We start from the raw sequence: 22,222 nt of genomic DNA, 5'->3' as shown, positions 1-22,222 counted from the left end.
ATAATCAAAACAGAGCTAGATTATAAGCATTCCAAATTCAGCAGGGTATTAAAAGAAAAATCATCTTGCCTCAGTGAGGTTTATAAAAAGAGTGCATGTATGATTTAACATCAGGAAGGTCATTTTTATAATATACAACAGTAAAAAAATTAAATGAGAAAAAAAGCTTAAGTGTTCAGTTGATGTAACAAAGGTAAAATTTAGTAACCATTATGTCTTTTTTTAATTCTTTGCAAACAAGAACAGAAGAAAACTTTCAAATGTAGAAAAAAGAAAAAAACCACCCCCCTTAGTCAAAAACAATCGAGGATGCCCTGCATCAACTGCTAATCCATAAAATGAAACAAATTTAAATACTCGAAATAAGAAAGCAAATATCAGCAGTTGCAGATTATATAACTGTTCACTTACAAATTCCAAAAGCATTTACAGAGACTGCTAGAAAGAAGCCCCGATTTGCTTCTCCGCCACCGAAGCCCCTCCCCCCACTGCCGAGCTTGCGCACGCGCAATTTTGGCTCATGCGCGTGGGACGGAGAGAGAAGCGAGATGGCGGCGCCGGGTCTCCCGACGCCGCTGCACGGACATGTGGGCCGGGGCGCCTTCAGCAATGTGTACGAGCCGGCGGAGGATACGTTCCTGCTGCTGGACGCGCTCGAGGCGGCAGCGGCCGAGCTCATGGGGTGCGAGGAGGGCGAGGGTCCCAGCGGGAGAGGGCTCGGGCGTCCTGGAGAGGCGGTAGCGAAGGAGGGCCAAGGAAAGGACCAACGCTGTCTGCCGGGAGAGGAGACAGTGTCAGCCCACTTGGCGAACACTGAGACCAGAACGCCGTTATTAAGGATTTGCCTGTAGATACATGTAATGAGCGTGCCAGGGATCTGACTACTTTTGCCATTTGTTTTGGTCTCAGGAGCTCCATAGCTCCCTACCACGCTAAGATGGATCTTTTCCTGCCAGCTGTTACTATGCAGAACACAAAGCCCCCGAGCGCAGCGATATTATAACACGTCCAAAAACCAACATTGCTTAATACTACATTTTTTAGTAAATGTTAAAAGCCGTGCGGCACTTAATTTACTCAATACACAGAAGCACCCTCGAGCAATGGAAGAGCACAAAAATGAAATGAAGTGAGATACTGGCTTGGGGAAGTATTTTTAAACGCATTGAAGAGCATGCTCTGTAGCAGTTGCCTCTTAGCCACGTGTGGCTACCGAACACCTGAAATGTGGCGAGTGGGACTGCAGAACTTAATTTTTCATTTAATTGTTGGAAATGTAAATAGCTACATAGCTAGCAGCCTATAGAATTTTTCCTAGAGCACTTTATAAATATTAAAATTGGCTTGTTGCAGTGCCCCCGTAAATTTTAAGTAACATTAAAAAATGAATACCTATATTGTAATTTTTTAAATGAAAGGTATTTGAGTAATTAGATTTATGTAAAGATCAAGACTTGAAATTGGTTTTATCAAGATGAAACAGCTGTTAGGCTTTAAAGATTTATATTGTGTTTATTTATCTGTCTTAAATCTGGTCAGATATAAAATGTCCCAACTCTTATTAAACTAGCTTTTCATTGTAAACGATGGAACTTTTGGATTTACTGGAATATAGAACGGAAAAGTACTGTTTTTATAACTTGTCTTTTAGTCTCAAGATATCCCAGAAAGATTTACAAGCACAAATTGCATTGCAAAGTATGCTGTGAAAGAAGTTGATTTTGTTATAAAGTGGGATTACTTCTGGTCTTGGAATTCTAATTGTTTATGAAACCATGATAGTTATTTTCAAATAAAAGCCGCCTGGTAAGATTCAACAGACCTTCCCACAGAATAATAAAGGTTTGTCAGATGATGTGGACGGTTCCAAAAGTTAGAAGCAGCTAGCATTTTTTGTTGGATACTTGAGGAGTTAGGTGCTAGAAAGGCTCCCTAAGTCTAATCAAACCCATTTCTGTGATGGAGATAATTGGTGCTTTTGATGCATATATAAGATCATAGGGAAATAAATTCAATTGAAGGATAAAATATAACAATTTATTCAAAAGCATTTTAAAGATTATTGTTAATATTCTAAAACCAGATACTCTGGTATTTTCCCAGTTCAGCATACAGCTGTGCAAATATGGAATTTCTTTGCTGCTCTAAATCTGTTAGTAGAAAGGGGGAACTTTTTTTCCCTAGGATATGCTGATCATTTTATGAATGTTAGGTACTTTTAAATGATAGAGAAAACCTCTTTCATAAATAAATATTGTAATAAAACTGACCCTGTCATTTTAGGAAATACTAAACCAGAAGCTCCTTGTGGGAAGGGCTGATGTCTTTCATGTTAATATTTTCAATCCTCAGTTTTATTGCACAGTTTTTATGTAATGTTTTGTAGAAATTAATTGAAAGCCATCTATATTATGAACTCAAATTACACACCCCAATTTTGAGTTAAATAGTACTAAACATGCAGAAAGCAGTTGTCAGAAATTAGCATGTTTATCTTTTTTTTTTTATATTTCCATATATTTGCAGACAACTGATGATGCTGGAGAAATACACATTAAAAGTAGGATGAGAGTAATTTCCTGTAATGTGTATTTTAATCTTACTACACTAATATTTATTTTATTTTGCTTTTTTTAGAGTGGAAATATGCCTTGAAGTAGGGTCAGGGTCTGGAGTGGTATCTGCATTCCTAGCCTCTCTGATAGGTCCTCAGGCCTTGTACATGTAAGTGTAAGTATATCAAATTTATCCACATCCTCCGCTAAGAAATTCACTAGGGGTGTGACTACTTGAATGGAATCATTTTTGTAAATAAATAATATATATCTGAAAGGGTCTATTTAAGTATAGTAAGGACTCATCGTAAATTCTTCTTCCCTAAAAATTATAACTACATGTTCAAAACTGTTCCATCATGCTACATAATTGTAGAAGCAACAAAACAATTTTAGGTCATTTCTAAATTTGAAATTTTTTTTAGGTAAACAGTCTGATTACTGGAAAAAAATGAAAGCTACTTAAATTTTTAAAGAAAATTTGAGACTATGGAAACTATAAAGAAGAAAATAAAAATTACTTCAAAATTTTATCATGGTCCAAATGTGTTTCCTTCTTTTTTCCTCATTTTCTCTGTTTTTCATTTAATATTGTATCATGAATGTTTTTCAAAAATTTCTTTTAAATTTCATTTTGTGGGGGGTACCTGGGTGACTCAGTTGATTGAACATCCATCTCTTGATTTCAGCTCAGGTCCTGATCTCACGGTCATGGGATCGAGCCCCAAGTCAGGTTAAGCATGGAGCCTGCTTGGGATCCCCTCTCTCCCTCTCTCTCTGCCCCTCTGCTGTCTTCTCTCTCTCTCTCTCTCTCTCTCTCTTTCTCTCTCTCTCTCACGCTCTCTCAAAATAAATAGATAAACTTTTTTAATCTTAAGAAATATTTCGTTTTTGGTGGCTGCATAGTATTCATTGGATTCATAATTTATTTATTTTTACATCGTCAATCTCGATGTTTTATTTATTAAAGTTTATTTACTTATTTTGAGAGAGAGAAAGAGCAGGGGAGGGGCAGAGCGAGAGAGAAAGAGAGAGAGAGAGAGAGAGAGAGAATCTCAAGTAGGATCCACACTACCAGTGCAGAGCCTGACATAGGGCTTGAACTCACGAACTATGAGATCATGACCTGAACCAGTATCAAGAATCAGACACTTGGGGCGCCTGGGTGGCTCAGTCGGCTGAGCATCCGACTTCGGCTCAGGTCATGATCTCACGGTTCGTGGGTTCGAGCCCCGCGTCGGGCTCTGTGCTGACAGCTCAGAGCCTGGAGCCTGCTTCAGATTCTGTGTCTCCCTCTCTCTGTGCCCCATCCCCGCTCATGCTCTGTCTCTCTCTCCCTCAAGAATAAATAAAACATTAAAAAAAAAAAAAAAATCAGACACTTAACCAACTGAGCCACACAGACGCTCCTGGATTCATAACTTAATAATCCTTCAGATGTGTATGCATGTGTATTTTTCTACTCTTGCACATTTATGTCAATATAACAATCTTTTTCATTAATATGACAAGGCTTTGTTCTTTTCATTCACCATTATTAAATCATTTTCATTTTTTTCTAAATGTGCTTTATGTAAAAGCAGTGGAACATTTTTAAATTTTTCAGTAATAGATGTACCTCCGGGATGTAAGATACAGTTTTCTTTCTTTTCTGTTTATAGGTGCACTGATATCAACCCTGAGGCAGCAGCTTGTACTCTGGAAACAGCACACTGTAACAAAGTCCACATTCAGCCAGTGATTACAGACTTGGTAAGCTGTTAATCCTTGTCTAATAATAGTTCATTTCCTTTTCAAATAATGTTAAGATGATTTAGGTCAAAGAAGCTTGAGTCATAATTAACTTCTAATCCACTAAATAGTATACCCCATCATTTTCAAAGTAAATTCTTGATTGATGCAGTCCATCTTGTCCACAGTTCAAAGGGAATTTCTACTGGTTTGTATGGATCAGTCATCTTTTGGATAGAAGTGACAGAGAATCCAGTACAAACTTAAGTAAAAAGAGTGGGTGGCTTCAGGCACAGCTGGCTCCAGGAACTCAAATGATAAGACAGGCATCTTTTTCTTAGCTCTGACCTTCTCTCTCTATTGGTTCTATTTCTAGGTAGTCTTTAATTTCATGGTAACAGGATACTTGTGTGTCTGTATCTTATTCCTCAGCAAACAGCTTCTTCACCACCACCCACCCCCAACCCCCCTCATGGTAAGAAGCTCTTTCTATTCAGTTAGTCTGACAAAAGCCCCAGAATGAGTATTGCTTGGATCAACTTGGGTCATATGCCATCTCTCAATCTCTCACTATGGCCAAGAAGGATTGAAATGTGGAGACGACTGGTTTAGGCCCAGTGATTTGCATGGGATCACTGAGGTGGTTTTGCCCTTTAAAATTTTAACTTGTTTCTTTAATGTGTCCATAATTAAATATGTTTTTGATATAATAATAAAACTTTAGAGATACAAGAAATTCAGAATATCTTTTTTTTTAAACAGAGGTAGAAACTGAGGTGAGATTCATTTTTTAAAGTCACATAACTAATAAAGTGATAAATCCAGAATTTTTAAAAAAAGTGTTTTTTTTAATTTTTTTTTTTTAATGTTTTATTTATTTTTGAGACAGAGAGAGACAGAGCATGAATGGGGGAGGGTCAGAGAGAGAGGGAGACACAGAATCTGAAGCAGGCTCCAGGCTTTGAGCTGTCAGCACAGAGCCCGACGCGGGGCTTGAACTCACGGACTGTGAGATCATGACCTGAGCCGAAGTCGGACGCTTAACCGACTGAGCCACCCAGGTGCTCCAAAAGTGTTTTTTTTTTTAAGCTTTATTTATTTTTGAGAGAGAGAGAGCATGAGTTGGGGAAGAGCAGAGAGAGAGGGAGACACAGAATCCGAAGTAGGCTCCAGGCTCTGGGCCGTCAGCACAGAGACTGATGCCGGGCTCGAACTCACAGACCGCGAGATCATGACCTGAGCTGAAGTTGGATGCTCAACCGACTGAGCCACCCAGGCACCCCGATAAATCCAGAATTTAAATCCAGATCTTGGGAATCTAAATGTAGGTGTCTCACAACTTTCAGGACATGGCTCGTGGTAGCCCATTTCGGAGTCAGCTCTTCATGCTGACGTGTGGCAAAGAAAGAAGAGGTGAGCATGAACATAGGTATTATGATCAATATACAAAACTCTACGTTTGTTTATATTCAGAACACTAGGCATAGATTATCACAATAAAATCATTGTTTTGGGTAACTAAGCTTACCTGTTTACAAAGTAGTACTTTTGCTTTGTTTCTTTTTTTAGTTTTAGAAGAAAGACTTTTTCAAATACATCATATGCCTTTCCTTACATTCCTAAAACAAACTAAACATAACTACCTTTTACTGACTCAGGGCCGTTAATATGCACATCATTTATCATCCTGTGCTGTGATAAAGAGGCTTATTCAGGTGTTTCTGCCTTCACGCTGAGGGGCTATAGCCTGCAGAGATTTGAGTTCTTATTTCCTCTCCTCCTTATCTTCTCCTTTTACCTGCTTTATGCTGTCTTATTTTACTGCTACCTGTTAGTGGCATTTCCTCTCTCTCTTCATGTGCTCTGTGCTAGAATACCAAACAAGTGATTTAGTTAGACTTGTATTTAAACTAAGAGTTCAGGGGCTCTGAACAAGTACCTCTCATGAATAAATACCACATGTTTTGCTATACGGATTTAAAACTTCTTGTCAGAGGCCTCTTTACTTACTTCCCAGTTCTTGGATCTGTTCTAATGCTCTGAGACCACACAAAAGCTGAATATAAGTGCGTGAGGGATGCCTGTGATTAGACTTTACATCAGTAATTTTCTCATTTAAATCCATTTTCTTTTAAACTACATTATTTTCCATGTTGTTTCCTTTATTTAAATCCATCAGTTTTTTCCTTTATTTAAAATCCAGTACTGCAATGATTATTAGTATATAGTACCTCAGGGCCATTGTAAACAATTGCAAAGCAAATTCTTTTCTAGTTTCCTTACTGAACATTTCTGGAAAATTACCTTCCGGACTTCTTTTTACAATGTGAGAAGCTTAATTTCTTTATGGAATTGAAAATAAAGCTCTCGGCTGTTTCAGCTGTATTTCCTCACTCTCCAGTGTTGCTCCTAAAGGGAACAGCAGATTAACCTTAGTCATCTTCTACTTGCAGACAAGGATGCATCTTCATTACTTTCCTCAAAAATGGCACTTTTCTCTTTTGAAAAGAATAGAGAAAAAAAAGTTACCTTACAACATCTCCTCAAAGACAGTGTTCCAGTATTCTCTTTGAACTACATAGTTAACAGGCTTAAAAATGATAAAAGTAGTATTTCTTTTAGAAACAGGGTAAAATGGAAGCTCTAAGGCAGTGTTTCATAATGTATGTAAATAATAGGCCAGTGATGTGCCCAACATTAGAAGGAATGGCTGAGTTTTAAATAACTGTGAATCATATAATGTCAAAGCTGTTTCCTCTTTAATTCTCTTTCAGCCATTGTGATTACATCCAGGAGAAGGTCTCAGTTTGTTGTTGTTATTTAACACCTTTTAAACACTTACAGATGTCTCTCTAATAGAGACAGATGGCTTGGGTCACTCTCAGCCTGGCAACAGTAATGATTAACTGTAACTTTTTTTTTAATTCTTATCTCATTTATCCTTGTAGTCATTTCTATTTCCAGAAAGTAATAGTGATTTCCCTTTACAGCAAATTTATTTAACAACAAAAAAAAGCCCATTTAAAGAAAAATAGTAAAAAATGGTAAGTGCGTGTGCATAAATGGGGAAATTGCAAGAATGTTAATAAGAGAGCTAACACTTTGGACACTGCTGTGAAGTACCTCAGCTATTCCATCTCAAGAAACAACCTCAGAAGTCAGGGGTGAGAGTCTGTACAAAGTGATAATTGAAGGAAATGGCTTTAGAGGTGAGAACCCACCCAGATACCATGTTTTCACTTTACTGTGCCTGTGAAGGTGCAGGGTGACATGACCAGACATGATTTTTTTAAAATACTTACTTAATTCAATCATCAGAGGAATCAAAGGAAGAAGACTTTAAATCACATCTTACCCTGAAAAATACCCTAAAAAGACATTTTTATTTAAAAAAAAAAAAAGACATTTTTATTGTGGTTTCACAGAAAATTGGAACCCAGTTTAAAGATTTACAAAATGCCAAACAATTAATGTTTTCAGTGTCTCTTCCACTCTTTTCAGTCCTTTCTTTGGTCTCTAATTGTTCCAGCCAATACATTTATGAGTCATTAAAGAAGTAGAAAGTAAATATATATATATATATATATATATATATATATATATATATATACACACACACACATATATATGTATGTATAATACATTAGACCTCGATGATAGAAAATGTTTAAGTTACAGCTATAGCCTTAAAGTGTGTGCATATCTATGTAGAACATAGGAATGCTCGCTTTCTTATTTAATCTTCTAAAAGTGAACCCAGTGTGTAAGCATTAGCTGTTGAAAAACAGGCTTTCTTGAACATTTTCTGTTCATTCTGATAAATAGTTTAATTTCATATTTTTAGGTAAATGCATATAATCTTTATATGCCTGAATGAAAATGTAAAAATATTTATCTCTATCTCTGTCTACATTTTTGGCCCTCTCACACATTTTTCTCTACATGGGAGGAGAGTATTTTTAAAGATACATTTATTTATCTGTTTTAATTCCGAGTCCAGCTTAACATTCTGACTATTGAACATTTAGGTCAAAGGCTTGCTACCAAGATTGAAGGAAAAAGTTGATCTTCTGGTGTTTAATCCCCCCTATGTAGTGACTCCACCTGAAGAGGTAAGACGTGGAACAAAATTTAATTATTAATGTTTTCAGCTATTTTCTTTATAAAATCAAATGAACTTCATTATGACATTAGTCAACTGCTGATTAACACAGACTGCTCTGATATTACTCACAATTGTCAATAATTGAGTATGTCGGGAGACGTAGGAAAGGAATCTAGAACTAATGAAATATAGTGACCCATATTCATCCTTAAAATTCCCATTGAAATCAGGCCGTGTGTTTAAATTTGCTCATGTGTGTCTTTTATCACAAATGGCAAATTTGCAAAAGAGCATTTCTAATCATCCTTAAATTCATATAGTAATTATTGCTGAAAGTCTCAGTTTTCCTCCTTTCACAGGTGGTGGGGGAGGATTCTTATTTCAGGTAGGGAAAAGAAATCATCTTGGAACAGATGATTTGGAAAATCTTCAATAATGAAGAGGTAAATCAACCATTTCCCAATTTAAAGAGCGAATGGTCAAGGCAGACAAAGTTTAGTATTGGACTAAGGCTAGCTTAACTAAATCATGGTCTACAAATTTCTGGCAGGACTGTGAATGCAGAGGAGATTCTGGAAACATGGGGATGCAAACAGGCTTCCTTTCTTCCACATTCCCATGACTGAGCTACGTACTTGCTTCTCCTGAGCCTTACAGCTGCTGGGACATACAGATAATCGAGTGTAGACAGCACCTTGGGCTATTTTGCAGTCCCAACAGAGAGAGCTAGTGTCATAATTCCCATGAGCTGAGCTGTTAGCTGGGGAGCAGAATCACAGTGCAGCACAATGAAGATCTCCTGGAGCCTAAAAACATATTTTACAAAATAAAACCTTAGGAAAGGAATTAAAAGAGAATATGGTCTCCGTGAAGACCTGAATTAGTGTTCTGGAAACCAGATGAAAGATTTAAGTACATAGAGCATGAAGATAAAAAGAAGGAAATCATGAAAGTAAAAGATAAGAGACTTAGAGGTTAGATCCAGGAGGTATAAAAATAATAGTTAAGTTTGTGTCTATAAAAAATTTTGGCTATGCTTAATAGTATATCTAGAGACACGAGGTTAGGAACCTCTGGCTTGTACCTGTGAGCTCTGAAGGAACAGGAGCAGGTCTGGCAAGGCTCATGTAGCAGGCAAACAGCAGACCACCAAACATGACTCCTCCTTGTAAAGGTGGAAACCCTCCCTTTGTGGCCTTAAGAATGTGCCTGGTGCCAGGAGACCTTCCTGTAGGAGCATTTCTAATGCAAGCAGATACACCTGGCTGAGCATCCTGGGGAGGCGTATGAACAGGGTCTAGCACAGAGAGATCCTGGTCCATTCTGGAAGAGAATGACAGGAGACAGGCTTGGCACAACCTGTCATTCACCATGCACTCTGTCCACAGACCACTTTACCTGATAAAACGTCCAGGGAATGGGCTCCACCAAAATAAGGGGGTAAACCAAGGAAGAGGAACACACGAGCCCCAGAAAAAGAGGTGATTCTAGGAATGCCAGGAAGGGGACATCTCCAGGAGGAAGGAACTGATAAATTTCCCAATATGATTAACTTTGTGGAAATTGTATTGAGAAGTGTATGGTAGATATGGGAATAATTTAAATTAGATACAAAAAAAAGTCAGTAAATGAACACTTTGGCTGCCCATCAATAGCTACATTAAGATATGGTAACTTTTCCATTATAAAATCATAGACAGCCATTAAAAGAGTAAATTAGAACCATACCTGATCACATGAAGAGCTCTCCATAAAGTGTTGATGATTGACAAAAGCAAGATATGGTGCAAGAATGTAGAACATAATCCTGTCTTTGTAAAACATGGACAAAAAGGAAAAATGTGTGTGTATAAGATGAGGGAGGAACAGACCAGCAAAACAGTAAAAGGGGAAAGTGCAGTTCTTTCTAAGGCAGGTGTATGAACATATTTCCCTTATTTACAAAATAATATATGTATATAGTTACAGGCATAAAGAAATTTATTTTAATGGAGAAACATGCCATTTTATATGAATAAAAGCAACAGGCATGATTTATACAATTAATTTAAACTATAGATATGGAAAGAAAATAATAGGGTTAAAATATTTTTTGAATTCTTTAGTTTTGAAACCATATACAATAAGAATCTAAAGATTTTTAATACTGTATGAGCTCTCACGGGTTTTGCTTCTACAGTAGAATTAGATTGTTACAGGAAGAAAATGCTTTGGTGAGCCTTTATATATCAAATGGATTCCTTAAAAAAGGTCTATACGATTCATACTTTAATCTAGAAAAGAGCCAGATGCAGTGGGGCATTTTGAAACTAACTTCCTGCAAAGTAGATATTTTATAATATAGGATCTCTCTTTTAGTTTCTTCCTGATTGTTCTATGTTAAGTACAAGAATTACCTATGTCTATCAACATAAGCATTGCAGAAATAGTAACAGCTATTACTAAGCACTTGATATGTACAGGGCCCTGTTTTCAAACTTTAAATATATTTCTTCAGTTATTCCTAAAAATGGAAAAAAAATAATTTTTATAATTTTACTGTTGAAACTATTGTTTTCCTGGTTTTATAGATAAGGGAGGAAACTCATAAAAATTACAGATTCACATAAGATCACATGGCTAGGAAATGGTGGGGCTCAGATTCAACTTTACTGCCTCCTGGACAGCAGTAAAATACAAAGTGTATACAGTGCTTGTTTGGTAAATGTTCCTTGTCAAAAAGATTCTGTTTGTGATTCTAAATGTAACTGTTTGTGACTCTAAATGATTCTAAATGAATAGATACAAAAGTCTTTTTTAAATGCCCACAGGTGGGAAGTCACGGAGTCGAGGCTGCTTGGGCCGGTGGCAGAAATGGTCGAGAAGTCATGGACAGGTTCTTCCCACTGGCTGCAGATCTTCTGTCACCAAGAGGATTATTCTATTTAGTTACCATTAAAGAAAACAATCCAGGTAATACAGACCAATTTATCTTTTAACCACTGACTTTGCTGAAATCGTAATTTAATCATGTTAAAGAGTATAATTTATAAAGTAGCCTGAAATATTGTCGATATAATCACTGACAACAGCTCATACAAACATAACATTCCTCTTGAAAGAAGAGAGAGATTTTTAAGACATAGTTTTTCTTGGTTTTAGAAAGTACTGTTGTTTTTTTTTAAGGGGGGGCGCCATTTTCCCCCCAATTAATAAATTAATATTCAGACACAAAATCTGTAATTTCTTCTTTTAACACCTCATCCTGAATATTTTGAATTTTGTCTCCCCCTTGTAATCTTCATGCCCTTGACAAGTTGCGCTAGCTACATAATGTTCAGTTCAGGTGAAGTTCCATCATGAAAGCTATCTCATGGTATGGATGTTGAGATCTTGGTTAGATTACTGTGTAAGTAAACTGACCTGAGTCCTTCTTCTCTTTCTGTACACAAGTTTATCTTTACCTTATGTTCTCAGCCCCTTAAATCACATCATGATGACTAAGTTTTGTTTCAGTTTGTTTGTAGCTCCATTTTCTTAACTCAGTCTTTAGTATTATTTATTTACAAAAGGGAAGATGTTGCTTTTTTCAATGTGCCCAAAAGATATAAGCTACTTCCTTCCACTGTGTACTGTCACTATACATTTGCCCACCTTCACTGACTTTTTTCATCCCAGAGGAAGCGTGTGAGGCCAAGATTGGAGCCAAGCAGCTGAACAAATCACTTGCTGTAATGACAAGTGTAGTTCATATTTCTGTTGAGTTCGGAGTAGCTTCCACGGCAGGGCAGGGCCTTTCAGTCTGATTGAGACTCTCAGTGACACCTTGAAAATACAGAGTGCTCCCATCTGACTCAAGTCCATTTTAATAGAAATTTACTTGGAATACATTGTTTTCGCAGATGAGTAGACCTTGTAAATCATTGTCTGTCTTTATCATCTTATTAAACTGTTTAGTGATCATACCGTCTTCACCAGATGGTTTTAATTGGATTTTACCTTTTGTTTTAATTTTCATTTTAGAAGAAATTTTGAAAACAATGACAACAAAGGGTCTACAAGGGACTGTGGCACTTTCCAGGCAAGCAGGCCGAGAAGCCCTCTCAGTCCTGAAGTTCACCAAGTGCCGTGTATTGTGCTGAATGTGCGTATATTGATAATATTGATGATGTTGAATGTATGTATGAATATATGGAGAGAGAGAAGCGGAATATATTCAGCATGTTGTGAAACTGAAGTCATTTCTTGGTTAACAAGTATAGAATTGTCAGGTTATATAGAAGAAGGTAGAAGGATATAGCATTCCCTTTTACCCAGGTATCAAGTCTATGGAAATTTTTGCATAAGTGCAAGTAAATGCGTATCCAAGATATATTATGTGTATTTTACATATAAAACCTGAATGTGAGTCACCTATCCAGCCACTAAACATGAGTTAGGTTTGTGTGCACTGAACGTGAAGGGGTTCATAATGTACCATCAAGTGAAAAAGAGCAAATTACAAAACAGGATTATCCTGTATGTATAATTTTAAAAAACCAACAGAGAGGGCATGTCTATATGTCTATATAAGTAAGTCTCACGGGGAGCCTGGGTGGCTCAGCTGGTTGAGAGTCTGGTTCTTGATTTTGGCTCAGGTCATGATCCCAGCGTCGTGGGGTTGAGCCCCATGTTGAGTTCTATGCTGAGCCTGGAGCCTGCTTGAGATTCTCTTGCCTCCCTCTACCCTTCCCCCCTGCTCACATGCTCTTTAAAAAAAAAAAAGAAGTCTCAGAAGGGAAATGGCAGGAAGGAACAGAGGGACTTTCACTCTTTTATGGGTTATTTGCACAGCCCCAGTTACTTGTATAATTTTAAGAAGGTTTTCATTATTAAAAATTTTTTTAATTTACTTTCACTTGCTCATTGTCTCCATTCTATTTCTATTATTTAGAATGCCTCCAGCCTCCATGTTTCTCACTGGTCAGATTTTTCCTACCTTTTATGCTTTTGTCATATACTTCTATCTTCTTCTTGCATATATCTTGCAAACTGCTATACATTTTTTCTTAGATCAAGGAGAGCTGTATATAAACAAACTCACAACTCTTAGGTTAATCACACTTTTAAAAGCTGACAAAGGGGTGCCTGGGTGGCTCAGCCGGATAAGCGCCCGACTTCGGCTCAGGTCATGATCTCACGGCCCCTGTGTCCGAGCCCCACGTCGGGCTCTCTGCTGACAGCTCAGAGCCTGGAGCCTGCTTCGGATTCTGTCTCTCTCTCTCTCTCTCTCTCTCTCTTTTTCTCTGTCTGCCCCTCCCCTGCTCAGGCTCTGCCTCTCAAAAATAAATAAAAACATGAAAACAAAATTTAAAAACTGACATGCATCTTTTAGGAAATGTCAAATTACCTTTACTAAGTTTAGGAACCTCTTCTTCCATAACTTCTATACCATTTAAAATAATATTTATCAAAATCAAAGAACAGGACTATAGGATCTGAGTGAGCAGAATCTAGAATTAATTTTTAATTCGGCTACGTTTAGCATCACTTGGAGAAGCTTTTTAAGATTATAAATTCCTAAACCCCACCACAGACCCGTGGAACCCTCTGCTGAGCAGACCCAAAACCTGTACCATTTAAAATGTGCTTTCCCCTGTTACTTAAGGTAGCCCACCAAATTTTAGAACTATTGTTTTAAATAGCATTCTTATTTAATCCTTAGGACAATCCACAGAAGGAGTGAAATTACCTTTGATGTTCAGAAAGATTAAATAACTTGTTCAAAGAAGCTCAGTAGTGAAGGGTCAGGCCAGTATGGCAGCACTTAGACACAGGTCAGATTCCCAGATGCTTTCTTTCCATTTGCTTGTGCTGAAAGCAGCAAAGATGCCAAAATTAGTATTTACTTAAATCTAATATCTGAAAATCTGTTCTCCTTCCCAGAAATAGTGCCATCTGAAATCTTACAGCCAATCTCTTGTATCCCAGGGGAAAAAAAAAAGGTTATGAAAAGCTTAGAACTTTATTGTGAGCTTGGGGAGTGGGGTCTTGAATATTTTCAGATAATGTTTGAAATACTTTAAAATTAGCATAGAGGACTTCTGTCAGCTTAAATTAGAAACACAGAAATAACTTCAAAAACTCCAAAACCTCACTTGTATAGTTGTTATGGAGTAAATTGTGTCTCCCCAAAATTCACATGTTGACATTCTAGGCCCCAGTACTTCAGAATGTGACTGTGTTTGGAGACGGGGCCTTAAAGAGGTGATTACGGTTAAATGAGGCTGTTAGGATGGGCCCTGATCCAGTCTGGCTGGGGTTCCTACAAGAAGAGGAAATCCGGACATGGAGACACCAGGGCAGGGGGTGGGGGCCGGTAGGGACATGGAGACACCGGGGTGGGCGGTGGTTGGTGCTTGGACACAGAACAAAACCCTACAAGATGCAGTGAGAAGGTAGCTGTCTGCAAGCTGAGGAGAAAGACTGCGGAAGAAACCCAACCTGCCGGTGCTTTGCTCTGGGACTTCCAGGCTCCAGAACTGTGAGAAAATACATTTCTCCTAGGGTCATGGTGACTAGGAGACTAATACAATAATTAAAGACAGGGAAATACCTGCATTTCTACAAACAAGAGAAAGCAATACTAGTGTGAAAAGTGGATGCTACGTCCTGGTGGTCAGTAAGAACCATGGCCCTGAGCCTTCAGGAGGAGAGTTGCAAATCCAGCTCTTTTTGTGTTAAAAAGAGCTGTTAAATACAGGAAAAAAGAGGACCTGTAAAACCGCATCATTTGGCCCAAGGGAAGCAACAAAAAAAAACTTAGTACCTTGAATGAAAAGAAAAACAGTAATAATCTATGAGAAATCAGACCCTGGGTCTGTGCTACCCTCTGCTGTAGGATTTAATTCATATCTATATATGAGGCAGCAACATTAACGTGAAAAAACTAAAATGATCTAAACTGTTGATCATGGAGAAGCTACAATCAATGAGAACAGAAGGAAAAATTAATAGAATTGGACACCTAAGGCATATAAACAGTGGAATTGTTACGTTCAGATTGTGGAATGTTTGACGTGTTCAAAGAGTTAACATAATCAAAGAAAAGCTCACAAGAAGAGACTGTTTGGAAAGAACAAATTGAAGTCAACTTTCAAAAATGAGAAATAGAGACATGGAAGTGCATTAGCGTTAATTTACACTCACCAAAAATACACAGTGTATCTTAAAACTGTTAATATTCCATTCCAAAATTTAGTTGTAGTTCTTTTTTTTTTTCTTTTTCCCTCATACTTTCCCTCATTCCTTTTTCTGGGGAGAAAAAGAAATACAAATTGAGACAGGACTGAAAAAAGAGAAAAATTAGGACAGGACTGAAATGACTCAGGAACAGATGAAGAGAAATACAGCCATGTTAGGAACCCTTATGAATAAATGTAAATCATCCTATGTGTAGTTGATTCATACATGCACTAAAATTACTTTACATATAAAATAACACAAAACATACCAATGTCTATGTCCATCTGTTTTCATTTTTCTTTTTATGTAAACTTTGTATTGAGGTGGACCACACCTTATGGACTGTATATGTTGTGTCTAGTTCGATGGATTTTTATAGAGTCAACATCCACTCATACTACACCCAAATCAAGAAACAGAACATCACCAGCATTCCAGAAGCTACAGCAGATTTCATTCCCAGTCATGAATGGGAGATTTCCCCAAGGGAAACCATCGTCTGGCTTCTTGTGTTAGTTTATTTCTGCGTAGCTGACGACTGTAACTTTACCGGTGTTGGTGTCAAACAACACAAATGTGTTGTCTCCCAGTATCTTTGGGTCAGGGCTGTGGGTATAGTGAGCCGGATTCACTGCTTAGAATCTCTCCAGGCTGTAGTAAAGGTGTTGGTCCTGGCTATGATCTCATCCAGGGCTCAAGGTCCTTTTTCAGGTGGTTATAGGACTAAAGCTGCTGTTTTCTGGCTGTCTGCTAGGGACAATTCTCACCTACAGGCTTCTCTCAGATCTTTGTACCATAATCACCTCCACAGTTCACAAAATGGCTACTTCTTTACGGCCAGCAGTAGAATTTCTCTACCTTCAAAACTACATGAGGGCCTAGAGGCCCTTTTAAAGGGCTCACCTGGATAGGACAAGTTCACCCAATATAATCTTCCTTTTATTTTTTTAAAAATTTTTTATGTTTATTTAATTTTGAGAAAGAGCATGGAGGGCAGTGGGTGGGTGCAGAGAGGGAGGCACAGAATCCAAAACAGGCTCCAGGCTCTGAGCTATCAGCACAGAGCCCGATGCGGAGCTCAAACTCATGAACTGTGAGATCACGATCTGAGCCAGAGTCGGACATTCAACTGACTGAGCCACCCAGGCACCCCCCTTTTATTTTTTTTTATGTTTATTTTTAAGAGAGCAAGAGACAGAGCATGAGTGGAGGAAGGGCAGGGAGATAGGGAGACAGAGAATCTGAATTAGGCTCCAGGCTCTGAGCTGTCAGCACAGAGCCGCACGTGGGGCTTAAACCCACGAACCGCAAGATCATGACCTGAGCTGAAGTCAGATGCTTAACCGACTGAGCCACCCAGGCACTCCAATGTTCCTTTTAATTAATTAATTCAGACTCCACTGTTGAGGGACCTTAATTACAACTGCAAAAATTTTTTGCCATTGCCATTTAATGTAATGTAATGACGGGAGAAATCAAGTCGTATCCACAAGTCCTACCCACAGTCAGAGCGTGGGGATAACACAGTGCATGTACAGCAGTGGGAGTGAACCTTGCAGGCCATCTTAGAATTCTGTTACGTTCCTTATACTATAGATTAGGTCTTCCTCCTTTGAACCTATGTCCATGAGTCATGAATTCTTTCACTCAATAGTGTTTTTATGAGATTCTTCTATGCAGTTGTCTATGGCAATGATTTGTTCATTTTCATTTTTTTGTATATTCATCCTTATTATTTCTATCATATGACTATATCAAAATTTATTCTACTGTTGAACATTTGGATTCCTTCTACTTTTTTTCTGTTGTGACCACATTTGTATCTTCCAGTACACATGTGTTTGCATTTTCTGATAAATATATACCAACAAGTTTATCTTATCTTAAATAAGAACAGTTTTTCCAGAAGTTACTTTCTAAAAATGAGAAGCAGAATTCCTAAAATCAAAACCCACCATGGACAGGATAAATAGGGATAAATAGCTAAAAATAGAATTAGTGAACTGGAGAAAAATTCATATAGTGCCACCCACAGAGACCAAAGGAAAATATGAAGGAGCAATAATGATTATGAAGGATAGAATGAAAAGGTCTGGCAAAACAAGAGTCCTGAAAAGTATGTAAGAAAGGCAATATTTGGAAAGATCATGGGTAATATTTTTCCAGAATTGACTTTTAAAAAAGAAGATAGATTCTAGAAGCACAAACAAAAAGAAAATATGCTAGACATATAGCAGTGACATTTCAAAACATCAAAGGCAAAGAGCTCTTAAAAGGCAATCAAGGAGGGATGGATGCCTGGATAGCTCAGTTGGTAAAGTGTCCGATTTCGGCTTAGGTCATAATCTCGTGGTTCATGAGTTCGAGCCCTGAGTTGGGCTCTGTGCTGACAGCTCAGAGCCTGGAGACTGCTTCAGATTCTGTGTCTCCGTCTCTCCTTGCCCCTCCCCTGCTTGCATGCTGTTTCTCTCTCTCTCTCTCTGTTTCTCTCTCTCAAAAATAAAAAATTAACATTAAAAAAAAAGGCTTTAATCAAAGGAAAGGTATAACTCACTCTCCAGCAGGGGCTGGCAAACGTTTTCATCACTAAGATGTTAGAACACAGCCATGCCAGTTCACTTATGTGTTGGGTGGGGCTGCTTTGGCCTCTAGTGACAGAATTGAGTATTTACAGCTTAGACCCCAGAAACCATATGGCCCACAAACCACAAAGTATTTACTATGTGTCCCTTTAATATGTTTGCCAACACTGCTACAAAGAAACTATAAAGTAACAACAGATCTCTTGAACATCCTCACAACAAATGAAAGCCGGAGGCTAGTGGGATAACATCCTCAAAGTGTTGGGACTAACAGTCTATCTATTTTGTTCCAACAAAACTTGCATAAATGAAGGTTTAGTTTTGTTGTTGCTGTTTTTTGTTTTGTTTTTAGAGAGAGTACACACAAGCGGGGGAGAGAGACTGAAGGAGAGAGAGAATCTCAAGCAGGCTGGTGCTGTCATCACAAAACCCAATGGGGGGTTGGGGGGGGGGGGCTGGATCCCACGACTCTGGGGTCATGACCTGAACCAGAACTAAGAGTCAGACACTTAACTGACTGAGCCACCCAAGTGCCCCACAAATGAATGGTTTTTAAAAGTAATATTTACAGATAAAAATGACAGAGTTTACTAACAAGAGATCTACAATAAAGAAACTTTTAAAAGACGTATATCAGGAGAAAGGAAAAACATCCCAAAAGTCTCAAATGGAAGAATTACTGATGACAAATAAAATGGAAAATATGTATATAAATGCAAACAAACATTATATAAAATACTACTAATAATTATAGTGTGGTTTCTGTGGTTTGAAAATAATAACTAAAATACTGAAAACAGTTGCATATAAATTAACTAGGGCATTTGTTAAGGGTGAAAGTATTCTAAGTCCTCTTTGTATTATTGTTCAGGAGGTAAAGATATGACTTAATTTTGATATGCATGTGTGGTAGGCTGAATAATAGCCCCCAAGATATCCATGTTCTAATCCCTAGAGCCCTGTGAATGTTACCTTATATGGCAAAAGGAACTTCACAGATATGATTAAGGATTTTGAGATGGGGAGATTACCCTAGATTATCCAGATGGGCCCTGAGTAGAATCACAAGTGTCTTATAAAAGACAGGAAGAGGGAGGTTTTAAATCAAAAGAGGAGAGGGTATTATGATCATGCTGCTGACTTTGAAGAAGGAGCAAGGGACCACAAGCCAAGGAATGCAAGGAATGAGCTCTAGAAGCTAAAAAAGGCAAGGAAATGATTCTCCCCTAGAGCCTCCCAAGGGAGTCAGGCCCTGCTGACACCTTGGTCTTGGACCAGAGAAACCCATTTCAGACTTCTGGCCTCCAGAAATGTGAGAGAGTAAATATCTGTTGTTCTAAATCACTGAAGTTGTGGTAATTTGTTCCAGTAACCCTAGGAAACCAATATAGTATGGTCAGAGTTCAAGGGCAACTATGAAAATAGTAGAAACAGGACAGGTAAGCAGCAAATTAGAAAGCAAAAAGCCTAATTAAAACAAATTAGAAAAGGGGGCAAATCCAAAGGTAAAGTGATAGGGGGTGCCTGGCTGGCTCAGGCAGTACAGCATGCAACTCTTGATCTCAGGGTTGTGAGTTCGAGCCCCATCTTGGGTGCAGAGATTACTTGAAAATAAAATCTTTAAAGAAAAAAAAAAGATAAAGTGATATAATTTAGAATACCTCCATTATCCAAATAATGGAAGTAAGCTATATAAATAGATATTATGATTGATTTTTTTTTAATTTCAATTATAGTGATGATAAAAGACTTGAAGTGTAAGTACATTTTAAGACTGGAAATAGAGGGATGGAGGAAGATACATCAGACAAACCCACAAGGTGAGATAGCTACATTAATAGTTCACTGTACTGGGTTGGATAGTTCTCACCACCCCTCACCCCCGCCCCGCTCCCAATTCATGTCCAACCAGAACCTATCAGTGCGATCTTATTTGGAAAGAGGGACTCTGCAGATGTAATCCAGTTAAGAGGACATTAAGGTAAGGAGGGGCCAACATGGTGGAGAAGTAGGGGAAATCCATGCTTCCTATGTTCTCAAACAAAGAAGTGTAGAAGCCAAAGGACTCTGAACACCAGAGTCTGGGAGGAAAAGAGACTGAATCTACTAGGAAGAAAATGGGGAAGCTGGAAAAAAGTTTAGGTGGGTAACTGCGAACCGGGGGAGATAAAAAAGGCTGCGTGGGCATGGAGCGGAGGGACCCCCTTTGCAGAGAGACAAAGGGAAGAAGAGAAACAGTGGCTGGGAAAGTGCAGGACCCTATCTGGCCAGGAGAGAGACCTCGGACTGAGGCTGAGAGGGATCCCATCTCTAACTGGGGGGCTTTCTTCGGACTGGGGCCGGCTCCCTGTTCACGCACCTGGGGAGGAGGGGAGCCGGGCCTGGGTGCGGTGGTAGGTCAGGGGCTCAGTCCGCAGCTGGAGAAAGCGGTTCCCTCCCTGGAGGGCTGCGCGATAGCACAGAACTGCCTGCGTCTGCCACCCTGGGGGCTCACGGGGGCAGCGGCTCTGAGTCCGCAGTAGGAGAAATCGGTCCTCCCAGAAGTGTGGCGGCACAGACAAAGCCAGCCGGGGCCACACATCGCTGCACTGAGAGGCGCTTTCCCAGCGTCAGAGCGCACGGAGCGGGACTTTGAATCGTAGCCAAGTGCGGGGTCAGGGGAGTCGGCCAAGCGAGAAGGACCTCCCCGTCTGTGCCCGCCGCACAGTGAGGATGAGTCAAACGGAGTCCACCGGGTGGGCTCCACGGAGAAGAGACTGGGGATCACCATTCCATTCCCCACCCCACCCCCACCCCACCCCCCACCACGACCAAGGCGGGGCCTCAGGGATCACTCCCGGACCCACAGTAGCGGTGGGTTCAGAATACGCCAAACCACGCCGCCTTGCACTGGGTAACTGCTTACCCACCCGAGGGGCACCGACACTGCGGACACCTCCTCCCGACCAGACCAGCCATGCAGCATTGCCTGGATTAACTCTAGGTCACTTCTGGATATACAGATATATTCTCCCCCACCCACCCGCCCATTTCTCCTCCTTACCTCTTCCCTCCCCTAGGCTGGTTACTCTGGTTATTGGTCTGTCTAAACAGACATATTTAATCCGTTGTCTTGACACATGTTCTACACCTCCTTCTTTACGCGCCTTTCTCTCTGGAATAATCAAGCGGTAGAGTTTCTCCGTCTGGGTAACTGTATCTTCGTTTCGTTTTCCCCGCCTCCTTCTTTATTTTCCTTTCTCTCTCTCTGGATTAAGCCTTTTAGTCTCTCTGCCTAGTCAATGTTTATTTTTTCTTTTGTCCCCCGCTCCTGTCATTTCTCTCTTTGTATGTTCTCTTCCATCAGCACCGCCTCCACCCTCTTCTTTACTTGTAGTCGGTGTTTGGGGGTTTTTTGTTTTTAGTCTTTAGGTTTTTGTTTTTGTTTATTTGTTTGTTTGTGTTATTTGTTTGTGTGTTTGCATGTTTTTGTCTCCTATTTGTCTATCTGTTTTCCTTTACAGGGATACTCCAAGGAACAAATCAAAGCACATCCGGTGGAGGGCCCAAAATATCACTACGAGTAGGGTAATAAAATAACCAAAGTCACAACAGAGAGCAAGTAACAATCCCCGAGAAAACACCTCCTGAAGGGCCAGGCCCAGGACAGTGTATGACCTTCCTTTAATATAGCAGTGCTCACAGGTGCAGAGCACACAACAAGCTTTTAAAACGTGTAAGGGACAGAAAACTAGCCAAAATGACAAAATGGAAGAATTCTCCTCAAAAGAAATTCCAGGAAGTAGTGAGAGCTAATAAATTGATCAAAACCGATTTAAGCAATATAACAGAACAAGAATTTAGAGTAATAGTCACAAAATGAATTGCTGGGCTTGAAAAAAGCATAGAGGACTGCCGAGAATTTATTGCTACAGAGATCAAGGGACTAAAAAATAGTCATGGTGAATTAAAAATGCTATCAATGAGGTACAAAATAAAATGGAGGCAGCCACAGCATGGATTGAAGAGGCAGAGGGGAGAAGAGGTGAATTAGAAGATAAAATTAT

The 22,222-nt window shown here is 39.1% G+C and overlaps 1 protein-coding gene and 1 long non-coding RNA gene across 5 annotated transcripts; one reads left to right on the top strand and one right to left on the bottom strand.

Annotated features, from left to right (window-relative positions):
- The first annotated feature begins 510 nt into the window (after nt 1-510).
- On the top strand, nt 511-21,640 carry N6AMT1 (N-6 adenine-specific DNA methyltransferase 1). 4 transcript variants are annotated; one of them, XM_027041760.2, is made up of 8 exons: nt 511-682; nt 2,638-2,724; nt 4,217-4,307; nt 4,663-4,761; nt 8,315-8,398; nt 11,202-11,343; nt 12,394-12,514; nt 19,913-21,640. In XM_027041760.2, exons 1-7 carry the CDS (start codon nt 549-551, stop codon nt 12,510-12,512), a joined length of 756 nt encoding a protein of 251 aa, XP_026897561.1. In that variant the 5' UTR covers nt 511-548; the 3' UTR covers nt 12,513-12,514; nt 19,913-21,640. The 4 variants fall into 4 exon arrangements, with proteins under 4 accessions (XP_026897561.1, XP_053076629.1, XP_026897560.1 ...); XM_053220654.1 differs by lacking the exon at nt 19,913-21,640 and adding an exon at nt 18,529-19,520; XM_027041759.2 differs by lacking the exon at nt 19,913-21,640 and having other exon boundaries at nt 12,394-13,137.
- LOC128315126 (uncharacterized) lies at nt 14,078-18,569 on the bottom strand. Its single transcript, XR_008297573.1, has 2 exons — nt 15,559-18,569; nt 14,078-14,223 (listed from the first exon to the last, which is right to left on the bottom strand). It is a non-coding gene; the product is annotated as an uncharacterized LOC128315126 (long non-coding RNA).
- Nucleotides 21,641-22,222: the final 582 nt, after the last annotated feature.

This window comes from Acinonyx jubatus, chromosome C2 (assembly GCF_027475565.1).
Source record: "Acinonyx jubatus isolate Ajub_Pintada_27869175 chromosome C2, VMU_Ajub_asm_v1.0, whole genome shotgun sequence".
Classification (NCBI taxonomy): Eukaryota; Metazoa; Chordata; class Mammalia; order Carnivora; family Felidae; genus Acinonyx; species Acinonyx jubatus.
Note: the sequence above shows the minus strand (reverse complement) of the source record. Positions and strands in the feature narration are given on the sequence as shown.